Source organism: Myotis daubentonii, chromosome 1, assembly GCF_963259705.1.
Source record: "Myotis daubentonii chromosome 1, mMyoDau2.1, whole genome shotgun sequence".
Lineage (NCBI taxonomy): Eukaryota > Metazoa > Chordata > Mammalia > Chiroptera > Vespertilionidae > Myotis > Myotis daubentonii.
The window spans coordinates 77,644,425-77,663,465 of record NC_081840.1 but is presented as its reverse complement, the minus strand read 5'-3'; the positions used below and the strand labels follow the sequence as shown (position 1 = coordinate 77,663,465).

The 19,041-nt window shown below is 44.8% G+C and overlaps 1 gene segment (V, D, J or C); it reads right to left on the bottom strand.

Annotated features, from left to right (window-relative positions):
- Window positions 1-10,527, bottom strand: part of LOC132240013 (T-cell receptor alpha chain constant-like) — a 57,970-nt gene extending 47,443 nt beyond the window's left edge. The window contains 1 exon segment of the C gene segment in view: window positions 10,411-10,527. Within this exon segment, the coding sequence occupies window positions 10,411-10,417 (7 nt within the window).
- Between the last annotated feature and the right edge of the window lie 8,514 nt (window positions 10,528-19,041).

Here is a 19,041-nt window from a genome sequence, read left to right as displayed (position 1 = left end):
CCACTCCTCATGTTCAACACAACTAGACTTTCTGACCCTAATGGTTAAGACAAAAAGGACAAGAAATGTGTCTTTCTCCAATTCATTTGTTCCTGCGACAATTATATATGTGCCCATTTCCACATGTACATATGGCATGTATAACACTGTATGATCATAAGGATTAATGATTAGAATGAACAAAATATAAAACTGGGTGGAGAAAACAGCCCCCACATGAAACCCAGTGCTATGGCTGCCTTTAGAAATGAGAGCATTCATTATGGATTCAGCAGAGGTACTCACGGGATTTGACCATTAACCTTGTTCCCCCTCCAAATGTGAGCTTGGTGCCTGCATTATTATTCACACAGTGATCTTCAGCTCAGCAAAAACCTTCTAGAAACCAAACTAAGTTTTCCCTAAAGATCTTCTGGAAGGAGCGATACAGTGAGCACAGAGAATATTACATAATTGACACAGTAATAACCTGGCACAGAATCCTAGCACCAGCTTGGATTTTAGGACTGTTTCAACATTGGAGAAATGAAGGATATTCTTTCTGAATATTCTAAAGAAGGAGTTTTCTGCACAAGCCCAGAATACTGGCTGCCAAAAATCCTAGCACACCCTCTGGTTTTAGATAACAATTCTCCAGGGGTTCTAAAGATTATATACCTTATTTGGACAAAGTAGGAATATAATGGCACCAAAGCCAAAACAGCCAGAAGCTCTGTCATCACAGAGGGAGAGACGGAGGGCAGCTGCCCCTGCCCACCTGGCAGGAGGGGTCAGAAGGTTGGTTTGCCCATTGAGGGTGCTGGAGCCAGACACCTCTGACTGAAGTCCAGATTCTGGAACACCTAAAAGGAGTCCCACCTTTTCTCACTCCACAGAACTAGAGGTAGTTGCAGGCACTGGTCAGCCCTGGATTAGCTCCTGACTCCAAATTCAGACTTTTTCATCCTCTGCTTAGACTGTCACCAGGAAAAAGACTGTCATCATTTTCTACCTTTGTCCTAGTAGAGACTTTTCATTCTCACTGTCCCATTGTCCTGGGAGATAACACAACTCATGGACTAACCTGAAATCATTCCCCCACAGGTAGCTTCTCCCATCCTGTCTAGGGCATCCTTTGGAGTCTCTCTCACTTTTGAGGTAACTTGAAGGAAAATCTGAGGAGGACACTCCCTGGGCACCACTGCCAAGTGTACAGCATGGTGTCCTCCTTCTTCCCCCCGGCTGCCGGGAGGACCAGGGCCTCACAACAGCAATTAGGAATGGACCCTCCAGGGGGAAAACAAGGGACATGCAGACAATATGGCAGCTCATAAATGTCCTACTTGGATTTAGTCAGTGTTGTTTGTCTCCCAGAGATTATCTTCCCATGGCAGATCCCTCTTTCTTACTTTGCTATTTGCCTCTTAGCCAAGCCTTATTAATTTTTTAAAAGGTATATAATGCCTCAAATTCCCTCTATAAAATTAAGTCTAGTAGTCTCCTGGGTAGGAAAACTTTTGTTTCACATATGAAAGTCTGTCTTCGGTGGTATGTCCACGGTGTCTGGTTTGTGGAGATGAAGTATGGGTGTGGGAATGGGTAAGCATTCAGGGGAAGTATGCGTCCAGTTTGCCTGGGGCAGAGCATTTGTGAAAAGGAATAGCTGAAAATAAATTTGGAGGACAGAAAGAATCCAGATTTTTAGAGAGCCTTAAGTGATAAGCTAAGAAGTAGACATAATGGTTTCTCAAAATATAAATGCCAGGTGAAATTGGATAGGAGAGAGGCGTAGAGAGGGGTAAGAAAGGGAGTGAAAAATGTGGAATGATAATACAGTTTTAGTGTAATATAGAATATAGAATTCTTATATTTATAAGTCTCTCAAGGTTTCCAGCTAATAAATATTTTTCTAATGGTAACACAATTCTTATGAAATTGATGGTAAGCCTATCCTCAGAGCTCTCCTTCACCCCTCCTGTTCAGAGTACAGGGACCCAAAATTGCCACTTCAGACTAGCGGCCATTTTTGCTTCCATAGGTTATAACGAGTATTTCCCTTTCCTTGGCCCTCAAACACCAACAACTTATAAAATAAAGTCTGTCTTGCCTGTAATACTCACTTGTTAGAACCTGCAGCCTGGTTCCTGCTCCAAAGACATATTTGTAGTCTACTGAGGTAGACACAGTGTCATGTGGCTCTACATAAACCAACATCACGTTACCATTTGTTGGAATAGCTTTGCTGTTGGTTACTAGGACATCATATGCACTTTTCCTGTTGGAAGGTCTTTACCTCATGGTTTTCTAAAAGGAATTTATTTGCTATAATATCTCAGCTCTTATAGAAAGTCTCCACTACTATGATTAGGTCTGAGTTTGCCAAACCTCCTCAATCTCTTGTGCTGTTCATCTTAACTGTGTTTAAGAGGCTTTTTAAACAACCATATCAGGATTTGAACATCTAACTGATTGATATTGAATCTTCGAAGTACTCCCTTTAGGACTCTTTATGAGAGTCACTTTATGAGTCACACAAACACACCAAGGATATTATTTTATAGTCATACCTCATTTTGGAACCAAAATGTACCAGTAACTAGCTTGAGTTCCTCATTTATTTATAAGTCATGGCTCTGAAAGGATTTTGGTTATTAACGAAGACAAAATCTGACTTCAAAAGATTAAGGCATTATAGATGCTACCAACAGAGGGCAGAATCAAAGAAGAGATGAGCAATGGACAGTAGTTTGGACTAACATGCGAGATACTTCAAACTGGGCCACTTACTTAATTGTATAAACTCTATTTGTTAACAAATCAGCCCATGATCTTATTGTCACACTTGGTTCATGCACAGAGGGCTGTTGATGAAATACTATGGAAATGTGAGATGGCAGGCATTTCTGCAAATAGTGTGCCTGCATGGGAAGCACTCCAGTTCCTATAATTCTAACAGAAAAAAAAAAAGCAAAAACAAAAACACTGAACTCTGCAAGTGTGGAGAGAGCCTGTAAATTCTCAGTACTGCTTCCTATAATTCAGCTCTATTACCCTCTCCCTGACAGCTTCACAACTCGGGTAACACATTCTGCTTTAGCACAGATAACTCAGTGGAGGAGGGGGGCCTTCCAAGGTACTGGTATTCTGTTCCTCCCATAAGGTCGACTCAGTAAGCCGAGGTAAAGGGGTGAAGTCTGCGTAAGGAACTACTTTGCCCCTGGAATGAAGAATGGGCCTGTTTTCTCTCCAGAGAAAGTTTCACTGTTCTGCTATTCTCTCAGAAGAGGAAAGTTGTGAGAAGTTTTTAGCTCCTGCTGCCCTCCTCTCATCCGAGTCCTCAGTGCACTTGCCGGGTTTTTCAGTTCTATCAGATGACCTGGGCATAAACTCAACTGGATCCTCATCACTTATCTGTTAAAGACATGCTCCCATGGCTACACACTGCTGCTACGGTAGCATCCCTTTTCATTGATTTGTTTCTGTCCCTATCAGAAAGCTTTTCTTCCCCTTATCTCTGTCTCTTTCCCAAAGCCTCAACGTGCTTTTGTGGCCCTTCGAGAAACACTGATTGTAGTAATAATACAATTTATCAAACTACCCTTAAACCTGATAACCAAATCCAGACTCCAAGGAAACAGGTGTTCATATCTTGCTCACACATCCGACATAGTTAACAACTGCATGCTAAATTAATCAATTAAATTCAGCTGTGTTTCAACAGGTCCTATTGGATTTCTTTCCAAAAAGAATAATTTGTTAACCACAAGAACTCACCGGGTGTGACCAACAGGGAGGTGCCTTTGCCAAAGCTCAGTGCATAGCCGGCGTTTGAGTTCCACAGCACTTTTTCCCTAAACAAAAACCCCTTGCAGTAGCCATTCTGCCTCTCCTCCTTGGGTGAGCCTCTATGAAATCTAATGTCTAAAAGCCAGTCGCACAGCAGTCACACAGACCGAGGTCATCCAGGGCCCTCTTCCATGAGACCAGTGCTGAGAAGGTCACCCACTCACCACGGTGGGGTGGGCAATCACTTCTGAGAAGTGCCATCCTGGGGAAGGGACCATGTTACATGTTGAGTTTCCCTATGTCCAGCAGAGGGAAGTGCCCGTCTGGACTGAGGACAGCCAGGGGCATGACCAGGAGCAATTCTGTGGGCTCATGGGTGAAGGGCAGAAAGACACCACTGAGAAAGTGGTTGGTAAATTTCTTCTCATTCACTCAAGTTTGTACTTTAATTGTATTCATTGATTTAGTCTGTGAGACTCTAGCACTTACTTGGTTTAACAGAGAGTTTAGTGCCTTTTCCAAAGGTGAGCTTTCCTTGGTTGCTTCCATAATTCACACAGTCATATGGGGCCTTACAATAATCAGTGGGTGGGAAGGACTGAGGGAGAGACTGAACAAATGAGATCACCTTCCCTTCTTGTGGAAGTCTTACCACCTTGCAGCCTCAGCTCCCAGCTCCTTGCTCGAGTTAGGACATTTCTCTAAAAATCATAGCAGACTGTGAAGATAGAGCTGAGCTTGATCCTAAACCACCAGTTTTGCTCCCAGAGCACTGGGTTCTGATGGCTTGCTTATGCCTGAGACTCATGGGACAACCGCAAGGTCTGGCAGATACATGTCATCCAGCATAGCTGGTCAGCATTGGGGGACCAGGGACCATGCAACTTTCAGAGGCATAGATCTTAAAAACAACAAACAACAAACAACAAACAACAGCTACACAAATTTAACAACAAAAAAGATCCCCATAACACAACAAAACCACTGATCGTACTCCTCTTGGAGAGGAGGGCTTCTTATTAAGAAAAACCCCCACAGATTTCTGAGTTGTTAGGTCTTTCAGCTCTGTCTTATTACAGAACATAGGTTTTGCATCTTATCATTAGAATTTCTCTATATCCAGAGCCAATGAAGAAGCCAGTGAAAATTTCTACTCCTTCATGACCTAATTCTTAGGATTGCCAGGGTCTGTCAACTAGCAGACATCCACCAGCTCAGGCACAAAGAAACTAGGCGCATCTATCCTCCTGGGAGCGGCAGTGTCTTAATCCCACTGAAACTACACAGAATAGCACTGCCACTCACTCAGGCCAACTGTTGAGATTCGCCCACTCCCCTCACTTACTGGGTGTTACTGTCAGCGTGGTCCCTGCTCCAAAGCGTAGGTCGTTGTTATTATTGCCACAGCAATACACCCTCTAACAAAAACCTCCTCAGGACACCTTGCAGTCAGGCTCCCAGCTTGGCACAGAACACAACAGTCCCATTCTCCCTTTTCTACAGAAATGGGGTCATTTTTGTCATGCTTCTAGGCTGTAAAAGTGGTCACTTTTCAGCCCACTGAGCACAGCTTATCGAGACCCTAACTGGGCACTGTGAGACATATAATCAGCTTTCAAACAGGTTCCTAAACCCACACCACAAACAAATCATGCCAAACACACAGTTTGTCTTCAGACACCACATGTATGAGGTACTGCCTGGTGGCATGCTCCAGAACTTCTATAACTTGCATTTTAATTATGGGTTCAAAACACCCAAAGTACTCATCTATGTAATTTCATGTTAATTATCATGCAGTCATTTTGTAACTGGTAAATAATGAAAAGTGGCAGTGTTTTGGGGGTTGGGGGTGGGGGTTGTTGCTTTTGATTATGTTTTCAGAGGGTCAAGGTTTTGTTTTTACCCCACCAAGGGTCTAACCAAACGACTCCTCTTAGAAGTCAAGTGCATAGGACGTAAAGCAAGTTTCCTGAGAGTCACTCTACAACTTTAGGTCACTGCAGCCCATTTCCTCCCATTTATACATATCACCCCTGAAAAGTTATCAGAATAAGCAGGACTCTCGCTTCTCTGTTTGAGAGCAATTTTCATTCTGCTTCCCAGAGTGACAAAGTCTGGATGATAAATTAATTCCCAAACCCACTGTTCCAAAGGAAACACACCGAGTAATGATGGCTGAAGAAGCAGGAGCAGGGAGAGGTTTGTTTTCACAGGTGGGAAGAAAAGCCTTGGTAACAGAAATAAAAATAACACAAATTCTGATTGAATGCACTGAGGCATCCTCAGTGAGATCACCTCCCACCACAGAGGGAAGGACTACATCCCGCCAGGATAACCACTCTGTAGTACCCTCTGTTTTAAAGGAACACACAGTTAAGCTACATCATGGTTCCTTTTACATACCAAGGGTGACCTGAAGTCTCGTTCCAGTCCCAAAGACGAGGTTCCTGCCTCCGCCAGTGGTTACACAGTGAGATGCTCCCTAACAGAAACCTGTTGCTTGAATCTCCTTCTGGTCTCCACGCTCCACTCCCTTACATAGAGCTCTCTCCCCATGACCTCTTCCCTGATGGGGAGCTTGTCTGAGCCCTCAGGGATCCATTTCTATTGCCCAAATTCTGCAATATTAACCCCTACGAGGGCAGCAGGATATGGCCAGATACTTGCTTGGCTAACATTACCTGTTAGGGACCTTTTTTTGACTTCAAGAGATCATGAGGTGCTGGCTAGTTGATTAAGGCCAAGGAGTTGTCAAGTTCAACTCTGCAGACATTAGGAATTGAGCTCTTTGTCTTTCCCTTTCTGGGTTTTATGTTAATGTTAATTGATCTCTCTTGTCAGACTTCATGAATGATGGCCTCAGAAATCAAATGATTAATAACTGTTCTAACTTAAGGTCCCTGAGTCAGGCAGAGAAGAGGGCATGAAGACAAAAAAGGAGAAACAATCAAGCCTCTATCTTCCCTGCCATTTCCACCATTCCTATCAAAGCCATTGTCACTGCAAAGGTGGTGCTAACGAAGTGGCCCGCAGATGCTTGTGCCCCAGTCCTAAGGGTATCCTTTGTCTGCCGGAGCCCAGAATTCCCAATAATGGCCTTATAGTTAAATGCAGTCACAGAAGTACCCAGGAGTTCTCTGAAGCACAGACTGTATCACCTCCCTCATCTACAGGACTCAAAACCTACTGTGTGTTTAGGACGGTGCTGGTGACAGCAGTGGTACCAGAGGCTCAGTAGCAGGATTTAGAAGCGTCCCCATAGGGACTGCATTTAGACCCCCCATCTCCCCGGCAGAAGCACTTACAGGGCTGGATGATGAGCTGGGTCCCTCTCCCAAAGGTGAGTAGTTTAGCACCTCCTGTATTCACACCCTGGGACAACCCTTTGCATAAATCTCTCTGTCAGAGACCCAGGCCCTGAACCTCTCAGAACCTATACAGCAGCGGTTCTCAATCTGTGGGTCACAACCCCTTTGGGGGGTCGAACGACCCTTTCACAGGGGTCGCCTAAGACCATCGGAAAACACATATATAATTACATATTGTTTTTGTGATTAATCACTATGCTTTAGTTATGTTCAATTTGTAACAATGAAAATACATCCTGCATATCAGATATTTACATTTTGATTCATAACAGTAGCAAAATTACAGTTATGAAGTAGCAACGAAAATAATTTTATGGTTGGGGGTCACCACAACATGAGGAACTGTATTAAAGGGTCGTGGCATTAGGAAGGTTGAGAACCACTGCTCTATAGCCACTCTTAAGCCCATGGATACCAGAGAGGGCTCAGAGCCCTGGCTGGGGCTGCTGGTCATTTCTGTCCCTCTCTTGTGTCATAAAAGCTTAAAGCACACATAACCAAGGCAAGGTGCCTACCGGTGAGCCCTGGGAGTGCCATCACACAGCTTCCAACTGCATCACCATTGACTTTTTCAGGAGAGTGGCCATGACCACAAAACTCTACCCCATCACATAGGGAGGACGGGTAGGACGGAGGCCCTTAGTCGCAAATATTTAAAGGGGCATAAGGAGAAGCCAAACATCAGACTAGAATGCTGATAGAAAAACACACAGAGATCCCACTTTCCTCTCAGACTTACTGGGCCTCACTGCTAAACGAGTCCCGGTCCCGAAAGTCAGCTTGTTTCCACTGCCAGTGTACCCACTGCTGTCAGCAGCTTTACAGAAACAGGGCAGACACCTGTCACGAGCGTCACCTCACCAACCCGCCTGCCCTGGTTTTCTCCTGACACTGATCCAGAAATGCCCTCACCAAGCAGCGTGGATCTTTTCTCATACCTCTCTAAGCCACAAGCTTTCTAAGCCACAATCTCTAAGCTTAAGAGTGCAGACTAAGGTTTCCCTTTTACCAAAGGAGACACCCAAACAGTAGGCAAGGTGTTCCACAGAGATACTGACATAAATTTTTTTTTTTAAATTCTATTTTAAAGCTGCGGGTCACACCAGTTAATTGGTGTGATGGATTCTCTCAAAGGCACTACATGGAAATTCGTAAGCGAATCACACTAATGAAATGCTTGTGTTGCACCTGAAATTTACTTTTTCTTTCTTCAGAATCAAATACTTCTAAACCAGAAAGAGTCTATTTAATATGCAACGGAACTTGGGTTGCGATTAGGGTGGGCCAGAATGCATTTTATACTCACAAGGTTGGACTCTCAAAACGGTTCCTGAACCAAAGATCAGCTTGTTTCTGTCATTCACACAGCATCAAAGTCCTCTACAAAAACAGCGGCCGCAGTTTCTGTGTGGGGTGGAGTGGGGCGACTGACATGCCCTGGAAACAGAAGACTGGTCCATTTTGCATTAAGAACCTGCTGGTATTTGGCCAAGAAGCCAAGGATATTGCAATAATTGCAGAAACTTCTAAATAGGAAAAGGCTGGTTGGGCATGGAATTTGGCTCATGTTTGCTCTTTGCTTCTTGGACTAGGATAAATGCTACAACTTTTCTCTGGAAGGAATACTCCAAAGGTTTAGTGTATCTGTTCTTTTAGGGCTTTTCCAGTCCTTTAGCCAAATTTTCTTTCATCTCATTAATCCTAATCATACTCCATTACACCCAAACAATTTTACTCTGCTGTGATGTCCTCCAATTTCAAATTCCATAGCAACTACCAACCACTACAAATTTCTGAAAGCGCTGCTGGGAAATGAGCTCATTTTAGCTGGTTTCCACAGATTTTCAAATATTTGGGGCTCTGAGTTGGTTTAGAGCCACTCTGGGCAAAGCATTCTTACACTGAGATGCTGTCAGTGGCACAGGAGTGTGGCATTTTCCCTGGGTGCATTCTATTTTCACCTGGACAGTTTCCTACACACTTCTGGCTACTGTGGCATCTGTGGCATGCGGCAGACTGGCCATCCCTGGGTCCCCAGACCCCACAGCTCAGGTTTGCTACCGTCTTGCTTTGTAACTCCAGGCCACTCTGAGTTCCCTGTCCCTAGACACAAAATGAGAAGAGAACCACTTTCCTATTCTATCCAGAGAGAGGAGAAGAAAGAAACATTGATGTCTAAGGGCGCTTTAGCTAGCCTAGCTGGGGGGCACTTTATCATGTACTTTTCACTATAAGAGCCCGAGCCGTCCAAAGCCTCAATAGTCATGCCTTTAATTTCTAATGCAGAAAAGAGGAAAAAAATTCCTCTAGGTATCTGAGTGGTTAAGACAGCTGGGAAATCCAGACTCGGAAAGGTTCCATCCGCCCAGCTCTTGCTCTCTCAGTATGCTTTTCTTTCCATTTGGGGAAGTTGTCTTTGGTTATAAAGGGAACGTATTCAAATTTTCCACAGCTTTTAATTTCAGGTGCAAGAAATGTATTTGCCCCATGTTTTTCACATTACTCTACTCTGTGCATATATATTCTATCTATCTATCTATCTATCTATCTATCTATCTATCTATCTATATCTATCATCTCTCTATCTAATCTCAGACATAGTTGTTTTTAACAGTTAATTCTGTGCCTTGCCCAAACTGTAATTTACTAAATGCAGATGTGCTGCTGCACTGATAAACTCCACTGAACCCCTCCCCCCGCCCCAGTTTTCCAAGTTTAAACCTTCCCCTGGGATCAGTGCTTAGCTTCCCCTTGAGTAAGCCAGCCCCACCCAGAACATCAGCTCTTAGCACCTTTTCAAATACCTTTGCCATCTGCAAAGAGAGACACACATGGACTAGTTTTGTAAAATGATATACTGCCTGGCATTCTGTCTGCCTGCCTCTCTGGATTTTCTGGCTTGCTTTTCTCCTTGAGAGCTTGTGTTTCTACCACATCTTCCAAACACTAGCAGTATTCAAAGTTAAAATGATCATACATGATAAAAATGAAGATGCAGTCATTCTATCTGAATTCTCTTCACATGTCACATCAACATAATGGTAGCAGCAAAAACAGAATTGTGAATCATATTTTTAGTTTTGAATTAAATATTCAGACTGGAGTTTGCCCAGAAAACTCAGGTATTTGGCTAATACCCATCTCTACCAGTTATGAGAAAGGACACGTGGAAACTCTCCTTGATAAGTCTGCATGGTCTAGTATGACCGCTGGAATCTAATACAGGCAACCTGGAAATTCAAGAAGAATTCCTGACCAAGGATGGAGTACTTACTGGGCATAATGGTAAGTCTGGTTCCGGTCCCGAAGGTTAATTTCTCGTTCCCATAGTTAGACACACAGTGTTCTAAGTCATTGCAAAAACCATTGCTCCAAGTTCTCCAAACTCCACAGCAAGGCCTCCCACCTGTCGTTTCTTGTGACCCTCTCCTCACAATGCTTCTATAATATCAAAGCCCCCAGTGACCCCTTCATGTCACTTCCTGTTGGAACAACTGAGAGAAGTGGAGATAAAAGGCTATAGTCCGAAGAGACTTGACATGTGAGATCTCTTTTAATTTTTCTGCCAAATTTCCCTTCAGAGAGAACAAACCTTTTCTTTCTCTCTCCAGGTTTTATCAGAATTCCCTGCGGTCTAAACACAGGTGTGAGTCTGGAATCCCCTGCCACTTTTCTCACCCTTTTATGCCATCCCACATTTCAGTTCTCTCTGAAGTGCCTTTTTGCCTTCTGGTCCACTTTCTCTCAGTTGTCCCTCCATCCTCTGCTCCCGTGGCCTGTGCCACAAAGAGCCAGATGTCTCTGGTGAGTGCAGGTGTGAGGGGTGAGCTAGCGGACAGCCATGACTGCAGGCATTGTTTGTCCCCCTCCTCCCAGGGATTTTCAGGCAAGGAAATAAAGACCTGTCATGATGTCAATCATTCTAGTGGTGGATGGGAAGGGCTCTTTGCTATATTCCAGATAAATTTATACTGAGAAGCAGAGAGAGTAGCAGACTTTTGACCATTCTTCCTGGAGTTTAAAGGGTTTGCTCAATACAATGGTGATGGAAAATTTTCTTCGACTTACTTGGAATGACTGTCAAACTTGTTCCTCTCCCAAAATAGAGTCTCTGGTTACCAGTGTTACACTGTGATAGGAAGCTCAACAAAAACCAGGCAGAAGAGAGCCAGGTGTACACCTGGGGCCCCACCCAACTGACTGACAGGCAGACGAAGTGTCTCTTCCCCCTGCAGGCGCAGGAGCAAGGGTGCTAATAGAAAGGAACTTAAGGGCCTACAGCAGCTGTGACCATGTGTGGCTGGAGGTACTGAGTCCCCCTGAGAAGGGATTCAAGGGGGGGGGCTAATGTGCATCTTGTGCAGCTTGCTGTCTAAGGAAAGGGGTAGGCCCGTTTGTTTTATTCCTGGGCGTTTAAAAATTCTTTTAAGACTTAATTTCTCTCCTGTTGATCATATGATTCTGAAGTGCATTTTAATTAGATCTCTTTATTACCTCTTTTCACTCTGGGAAGGATTTTATTTCTTTGTGAAATTTCTGGAATAACTCATTTTCTCCAGATGAATTCAGTATGCGGCTCAGATCACCTTGCTCCTCTCCAACCTGCCTCATTTCCCTAACACCCCCAGTACGCAGTGTCCATTGTCCATTCTGCCTCACACCTTGTGCCCTATGTACAGCGAGAATTGGCGGGGAGAGCACAAGTTGGTGACTTTGTTTTTCAAATTCCACTTTCAAGTCCCAAGCTCTCTATGCTACCTTTTAAGGATTAAACCTACATTCTTTGACCTTCTTTTCTGATAAGAGTTAATATATCTTGATCCCTCAGCTTTATGTCCTCAACCACATGCCACCTGCACAGCCACTGGAGCCCCATGCATATGACTATTAGGCTCCCACATTTCACAGGCAAAGTCACAGGGACACTTAATTGGAATGATTGATAAGCTTGTCCCTTGCCCAAATGTCAACTTGTTGGAGAAGGCTGTCACACAGCCACCCAACCCTTTGCAATAATTGACAGATGACACTTAAGGAGCTTAGACCCCAGTCTTTCTTGATGCCCCTTCAAAAGCACCACAGAGAGTTATGGGATGGGATTTGTGAGTGTGGAGCCACAGCTAGGCCAGGCTCTCTCGGGATGATACAAACCTTGCTGGGAGTGTGTACTTTTCTGCCTTGGTGTCATTTCTGCCTCAGTGAGCTCGCTTGTCTCCTCCTCCCTTCTCTATTATCCCCCCATCCACAGGACATCCCAATCTGCATCTCATTTCCATCTCCAAGCCCTTGCCTGGTTTCAGCAGGTCCTCACGCACATTGATCCGCCTTCTCTGAGCCAGCGTCTGTTCACAGGCACGCTGTGATTACAGAACTGGGACTGCCAGGCTCTCAGAGCTAAGATCTGGGCTCCTGGCTCCTTATCACTGGTCAATATGTTGTTCTCATTTGTCTGGCTAATGAAGAGCTGACCTTTCTCAGGGGATGCGTTTTGCTGAAATGACAACTGACAGCCCAAACAAAAGCAGAGCTTTCAAGGCTGTGTTGGCCTTTCTGACCCCTTTGGTGGATTTCAGTCAAAGGGATCCTAGGCTCAAAAGTCAGCCTCCCAGTGTTGGCTCCCACATTACTGGGCTTGGAGAAACTCAACGAAATCTGGGCAATGTTGGTCCAACCTGCCCCCTGCTCATTAGAACCAGGCGTTCCTTGGTGGCATCTCGTACATTCAAAATGATGGTAACAACCCAACATGCAGCACCACACATTCTAGCTCCATACCCACCCGGGTGCTGCCACTCAGTGGAGCAGGTAGACAGTGATGCCAGACCACCCCCTCCACACACACAGCCTACGACTACACTGCCTGCCTGATCCTCTGGGCCTGTACAGCAGCCCAGGGACTGGACTCACCCCCTTTAGAATGGGGGAAAATACTGCCCTAGGAGGAGAGCCTAGGAAAACAGTGCTAAGTCACAGTCCGAGCGGTGACAGTCCTCTCCGGACACCCCCTCCCCACCTCTGTCTAACCAAGCTGCAGTGGAAAATATATTACTGCTTTTTAACTCCCCACCTCCTTCCTGCCTCTCATCTCTTTCATTTATCATTTCTGAGCACCCACGGGGCTCCAGACTCTCCTTGATCTATTTCCATCCGACTCCAATAGAATCCCTGCAAGAAAGAGCCCAAAGGCCTAAAATGCAAAAAGACATGGGGGACACTGTGAGTTAGAGTCTTTCTGGCTTGCTGGGCTTCACGGTTAACTGCGTCCCCTTTCCAAATATCAGCTTCTCAGAGCTGTCACACTTCTCCCTGCAGCGGGGCATGTTACAGCGACTGACAGGAGGAACTTTATGAATCTTAAAAAAACAGCCAGAGTTCCTCTCTCTTCCCGGCGGGGTGCAGCCACAAACACACTAAAGCCAAATCTTTCTATCCGCTCTAATTATCGGCAAGGATACAGCTTTGTATCTGAAACTCTTTGGAAGGAATTGTAACCTCTTGCTTGGTGGCTTCAGAGCTGGAAATGAACACAGTGGATGCATAATTCCCTCCCCCCCCTTTTATAGTTTTGCATCTATAGACGCAATAGGAGTCAGGCAGGGAACATAGAGGGATTTAAAATAAGACCTCAGATTCCCATCCAGTTTTCGTGTTTTCCCTCTTCACTTTCATTTAAAACCCGGAATGGAATGCTCCCTACCTATTCCAACTCTGCTCCCAGTTCTCCCTCTCCACTGTGCACATGGCCTCCGCTGAGCCAAGAAGACGTTAAGATTGGTGTAAGGAAACACTTTCTGATAGGATGATACTAAATGTTAGAAGGGGTTACTCAGGGGAATAGGTTGGAAAGGGTGACCCTCCAGCCCCAAAGTTGGGCATCATCTCCAGAGAAGGCTCAGAAATCAGCAAGGATTCTTTTCTATCTTTCCAGGGTCAAGGTCAGCTCTACTTAACAGCAGGAGGATAAACCTAATGGCTCAGGGTCCAAAAAGGAATTATTAATATTGAGATTAAAGGAGGGACAGGACCTTGGAGGTCACTAGTTAACCTCAAGCAAGATCTGGTTCCAAGGCAACATACATTTCTTTCAAATCAGGGGCAAAATTCCAGAACTTCCGGAATGCTGCTGTGCCCTTTTACACTTACTTGGATGGACAGTCAAGATGGTCCCCTGTCCAAACGTCAGCTTTCCATAGCCACTACCGCCAGTGTTAACACTGTAACAGAGGCCTTTACAAGAACCCCAGGGGACCACAGATGCTAACAGCCACCTTCCTCTTTAATTCTGGGGAGAAGAAACCCACCCAAAGGGACCTGGATTTGTGAGGCCAGTTTCTTCCTACTGAAGGTCAGAGGACCATTTGCACACCTGGTCCTGGGCCACTGACCGGCTGTGTCCCCCCCTGCCTGCCATCTCCCTCCTTTTCCTCTGGTTTCCATCCTGAGGCTAACCGATGTCTCATGTTTAGCATCGCTCTTTCTAAAGGTCTCATTTCCATCTTACAGCATCATTTTCAGGACAATTTCTCTGATCAGTTTTCAAGACATGTCCTCCCCTTCCTTCGAGGTATCACGCATTTCTGATGACAACGAATTGATTAGAAGAAGACAGGAGGAGAGTGCTCAGTTTTCTGGAGGCTGACTAGAATTAGATGAGGTTGAGGCTCCAGCCTCTTGAAACACTGTCTCCAGAGCTTCCCTTTTGTGCCCCAGCATAAGAAACGAAAAGGATGGGCACATTTGACTCAGCCTATTTTCACAGAGTAGCTTTTTTGTCAGTTTTGAACGTGGTGAAATGTTAGTGGCATTTCACAGAAAGTTTATACCTGATCTTTGTTATGGTGATTAGCTATTCTGGGCTGTTCTGGGTTTAGCAAAGAAATACCTTTATCTTGGGTAGCCTCTCAATCCCAGGCAAGCTGGGACATCTGGTCACCCTATGAGAAGTGTCCTGACCTCACAGTGCAGCCACAGTGATAGAGTTAAGTGAGGCCCCTGTTAGAGGCAGGCTTCTGCATCTTTACTTGAGGTTGCTGTAAATGTCATCCTTTGACCTAACACAGCTTCCATTGTTGACTGTCATAACCATAGGAAGCTTGGGGGTCTCCTAGGTTGTGTCTGGTGGATGCCCCAAAAGGCGGAAGAAACAAAATTGAGGCAGTCTCATTATTGGCACAATGGTGATCAAACCGTATCCCCAAAGAATGAGAAAAACAAATACTTAGCTCTTTAATTGCATTCAACATTTAAACTCAACTGTCTGGACTAAATTTGTGCTAGTCTCTCTAGTCGTCTCTTTAAGCAACCACTTAATCAGCAAAGGGTCAAAGCTTTAGCTTGCTTATCAACATGAAAAGGGTGAGAGAAAAAGGCTATTATTTAGCAACAAAGACATGTCTATCTGCTTTAAGCATAGCAGTCGGGGATTCAAGCAACTTTTCCGCTCTCTTTCCTACTCTACACCCTACTCCAGCTGCCATACATCAGGACATAAACAAACTCAGATGCCTGCCCTCAGCAGAAGCCCTCAAACAGACGGTGCCAATGTACTGCTGTGGCAATAACCTCTGTGTTCTGCTGACTGTGGGAAAACAGAATTTAATCATGGGTGCCTTGGACTCCAGCCTTGCCTTGTAGCCCTGCATATAGAGTCCACTGCATGGGAAATCTGGCGTACAATTACTGTTCAGAGCTCTGGAAGGATGCTTGCCCTGCTTAGATATTTCCTTTGCGTGGTTAGGCCGTCAAACTCTCTGGCCGCTTGTCCACATTTTGAAGTGTGGAGGTCAACCAAGTGCTGAGAAGGCCTCCCAGCTTCTATATGCATCCTGGTGTGTTTCCAGCAAGACACCAAAGATAAAACCTCCTGTATAAGTCCCCAGCCTCGACTGCCCACCCTCTGAGAAGGGAGGTCCTTCAGGATCCAGGATGTTCATAAGAATTCCCTGGAAGGGTTAATTAGATAGACCCCCAGAGACTGCTGAATGCATGGGATTTAACAATGTCATGTATTATTCATTGTTGTACTGGTTTTGCCCCCTGCTGAGCAAGGCACTTCTGCGCATGACAACTTCATGGCTAACCACACTATGTGTTCTTCAGGGCCTATCCCAGAACATTCCAAGCCAGCTGCTACCAGGCTGCATTAACCCCTTCAGTGCCACCCTGCACTGCATCACCCCCTGAGCCACTCTTCAAGAGCTCTGACTGGGCTGTGTTTTGCAACATGCTTTTCCCAGTGCTGCGTGCTCTCCTAATTACGCAAAGCAGATCTCAAAACGCTGCAAACAGGGTACTCAGCTCATATCAAAGGAGACTGGGCTGTTTCAACAGGTTTGCCTCACCTCCACTTTCCCCAAGTTGTATATCAAGCCAGTCTTCCCAGCATTCGTTCATAAGCACCACTCTCAGAAACCCATCAGAAACACAGATTTTCAAGAAGTGCCAATAGCAATTTTATAGCATTTTAAGCTTCTTCCAAGCACTTACACACATTATTATCATTATGGAAAGGTGGGTGTATATTTTAAAGTCTACTGCTCTATTCTCACAACCCAGAGGACAAATGAATTTCTCCCCACTCTCTGCAGTTGAACTAAGTAAAATGAAAGCTCAGTCAATGATTTTGGTAACTGAGGGAAAGAGAGGTTTAATGCTCCGCCTGAGTTAACCAGACAGTTCCACCCATAGAGACCTCAGTTACTGGACTGGGGATTGAGAACAGTTCCTTTAAGAGAGAAAACATGAAGGGAAAAGAAGGAAAAAAATCTGTCTGTAGAATTTCCAGCATTCATTAATAAAATTGCAGGGTTCCATTCTTTCGGAGATAAATTTAGGGGGAGTTTTAGTATCTGCCTCAGGAAGATTTATATTTGGTCTTCTGAATTTGCATAGTCACAATATGCCAATTTCCTCTCTCTCCTTTTGGCAAACATTCCCTGGCTTTAGCTGAATCTCTCAGGATCCTGTATTCAATTTTTCTCCCTGAACCTATAATCTTGTTTAAGATGGATGATAGGAATGTTTTTAGCTGAAGGTAATTTAGTCTTCGTACAATGGAGTTCTAATCTCTCTGATGCGGACCATGTCTTCCATTTCTTAGATTTAGAAACTAAGCTGGGATGTTTGGGGGGATAATAATTTAAATGAGAAGAAAGAAGTGCTTTGAATTCCCTTTACCCCCACCCTGGTTAGTCCCTTCAAACTTACTTGGATTCACAGTTAAGAGAGTTCCTTTTCCAAATGTCAGTTTATAGCTGCCACTTCCACTATTCTCACAGTCAGGGGGCACTTTACAAAAACAAACAGGAGCTGCTCTTTGCAGAGGGCCCTGGGGGGTCAATATGATGTTGACCTGCAACCCAGCACTAACCTACAAGTCCACAAGGTGGCCGCTGCAGGCAGGAGCTGGGCTTCCAGAAGGCAAGGGAGCCCTGATAAATATACACATTATTTATTTTTTAAATTTTTATTGTTTTTCTTCTCTTTATGTCTAAGCTGCCACCTTAGTTTCAGTAATCCACCTATTTTTCTTCCCTCATTGTCTACCCCTGGCTGGCACTCACAGTTTCTACTTTATTGCACTTCAGGGCTATTTCTTGAAATTGCTCACATCAACTCACTAAATTCTGATTGACTGGAAACTGATTGCAGATGCAGACGGGGAGCAGAGTGAGTGAGCTTTTAAAGGGACATGTTCAAAGGGAGAAGTTGGAGGGCTTTTTGGCTTTCCGGGTCTGCCTCCCTATGAGGGACTAGGCAAAAGGAGTCCTGCCTCTCCAGGGGAACTCGCAGGACAAGGCTTAGAAGGAAAGGGCTGGAGGGAGCCCACGGAGCTTCCCCCTTTCATACTCACTGGGGTTGACGGTCAGCCTGGTTCCTTGTCCAAATACCAGCTTCTGGCTGGCACCCCCTGACATACACCACAGCAAACAGCTTTACACAAACCTCACACAAGGCCCCTCTTCCTCTCCCCCTTGAGGAGGACACCTGATCTGCTCTCCTAGCGCCTCAGCTGCTGTGGACAATGGCCTGAATCTCACAAGCCAGATGGGTTCAGGACAGTGTCCCTTTGGCGCTTCCTACTTTCTCCTTGGCAAAGTCTCCTTTGTAGACATGTACCAGATATTTAATCTCTTTGCCAAACAAATATTTAACATCTTTATTCCATTTCCTACAATTCTAACCTTTAAAATAAAACCATTCTTTCAGTCTTTTCAGAGCTCCCCCTAAAAAAACAGCTGAGTTAAAAGAACCTTTAAAATCAGAATATGCCAGGTCTCCTGAGTAAAGCTGAGTTCGCTTCATCCTTACAGTTTCTGGGTTGAATCCTAGGACCTGCTGGTCTGTGACCTAATCCACCAGGCTAAACCAGGAAAGGTTAGGTGTCAGGGCAGAAAATCCAGGGGAAATCCTGCCTGGTGAGACCTTCTTGTCCCTGCACACTTCATTGAACTCATTTTTGTGCTAATTCCGCCCCCCCCCCCCCCATGACATTGCCAGCACTTGTCACCAATAGGGAGCCCTCCACAAGATCACTTCTAGGAGAAACTCACCCATGTGCCCTTTAGTCTGAAAACAGACGTGGTTTCTTTCCTCTGCTCATGGAAATTTGATTAAAAAAACAATTTCCAATTTTGCAAAGTGAAGAAGATGAGGAGAAAATCTGTTTGCCTCTGTTTTCCTCCTTCTTCCTCGCCCTCCTCTCCAATAGTTTTAAACTATTTATAGAAACATCCCCTTTAGGATTAGAAAAATGTGGTCTAATCTTTTCATCTTTTTCCCCCTTGCTATTTACTGCAGTTGTATACTTACAATCTACATTTCCATTTCATTTCCATTTGTAGGAGGTACTAATGCACTTTTCTATTACTTCCAGAACACTGTGTGTAATGATAAACTCTATTGA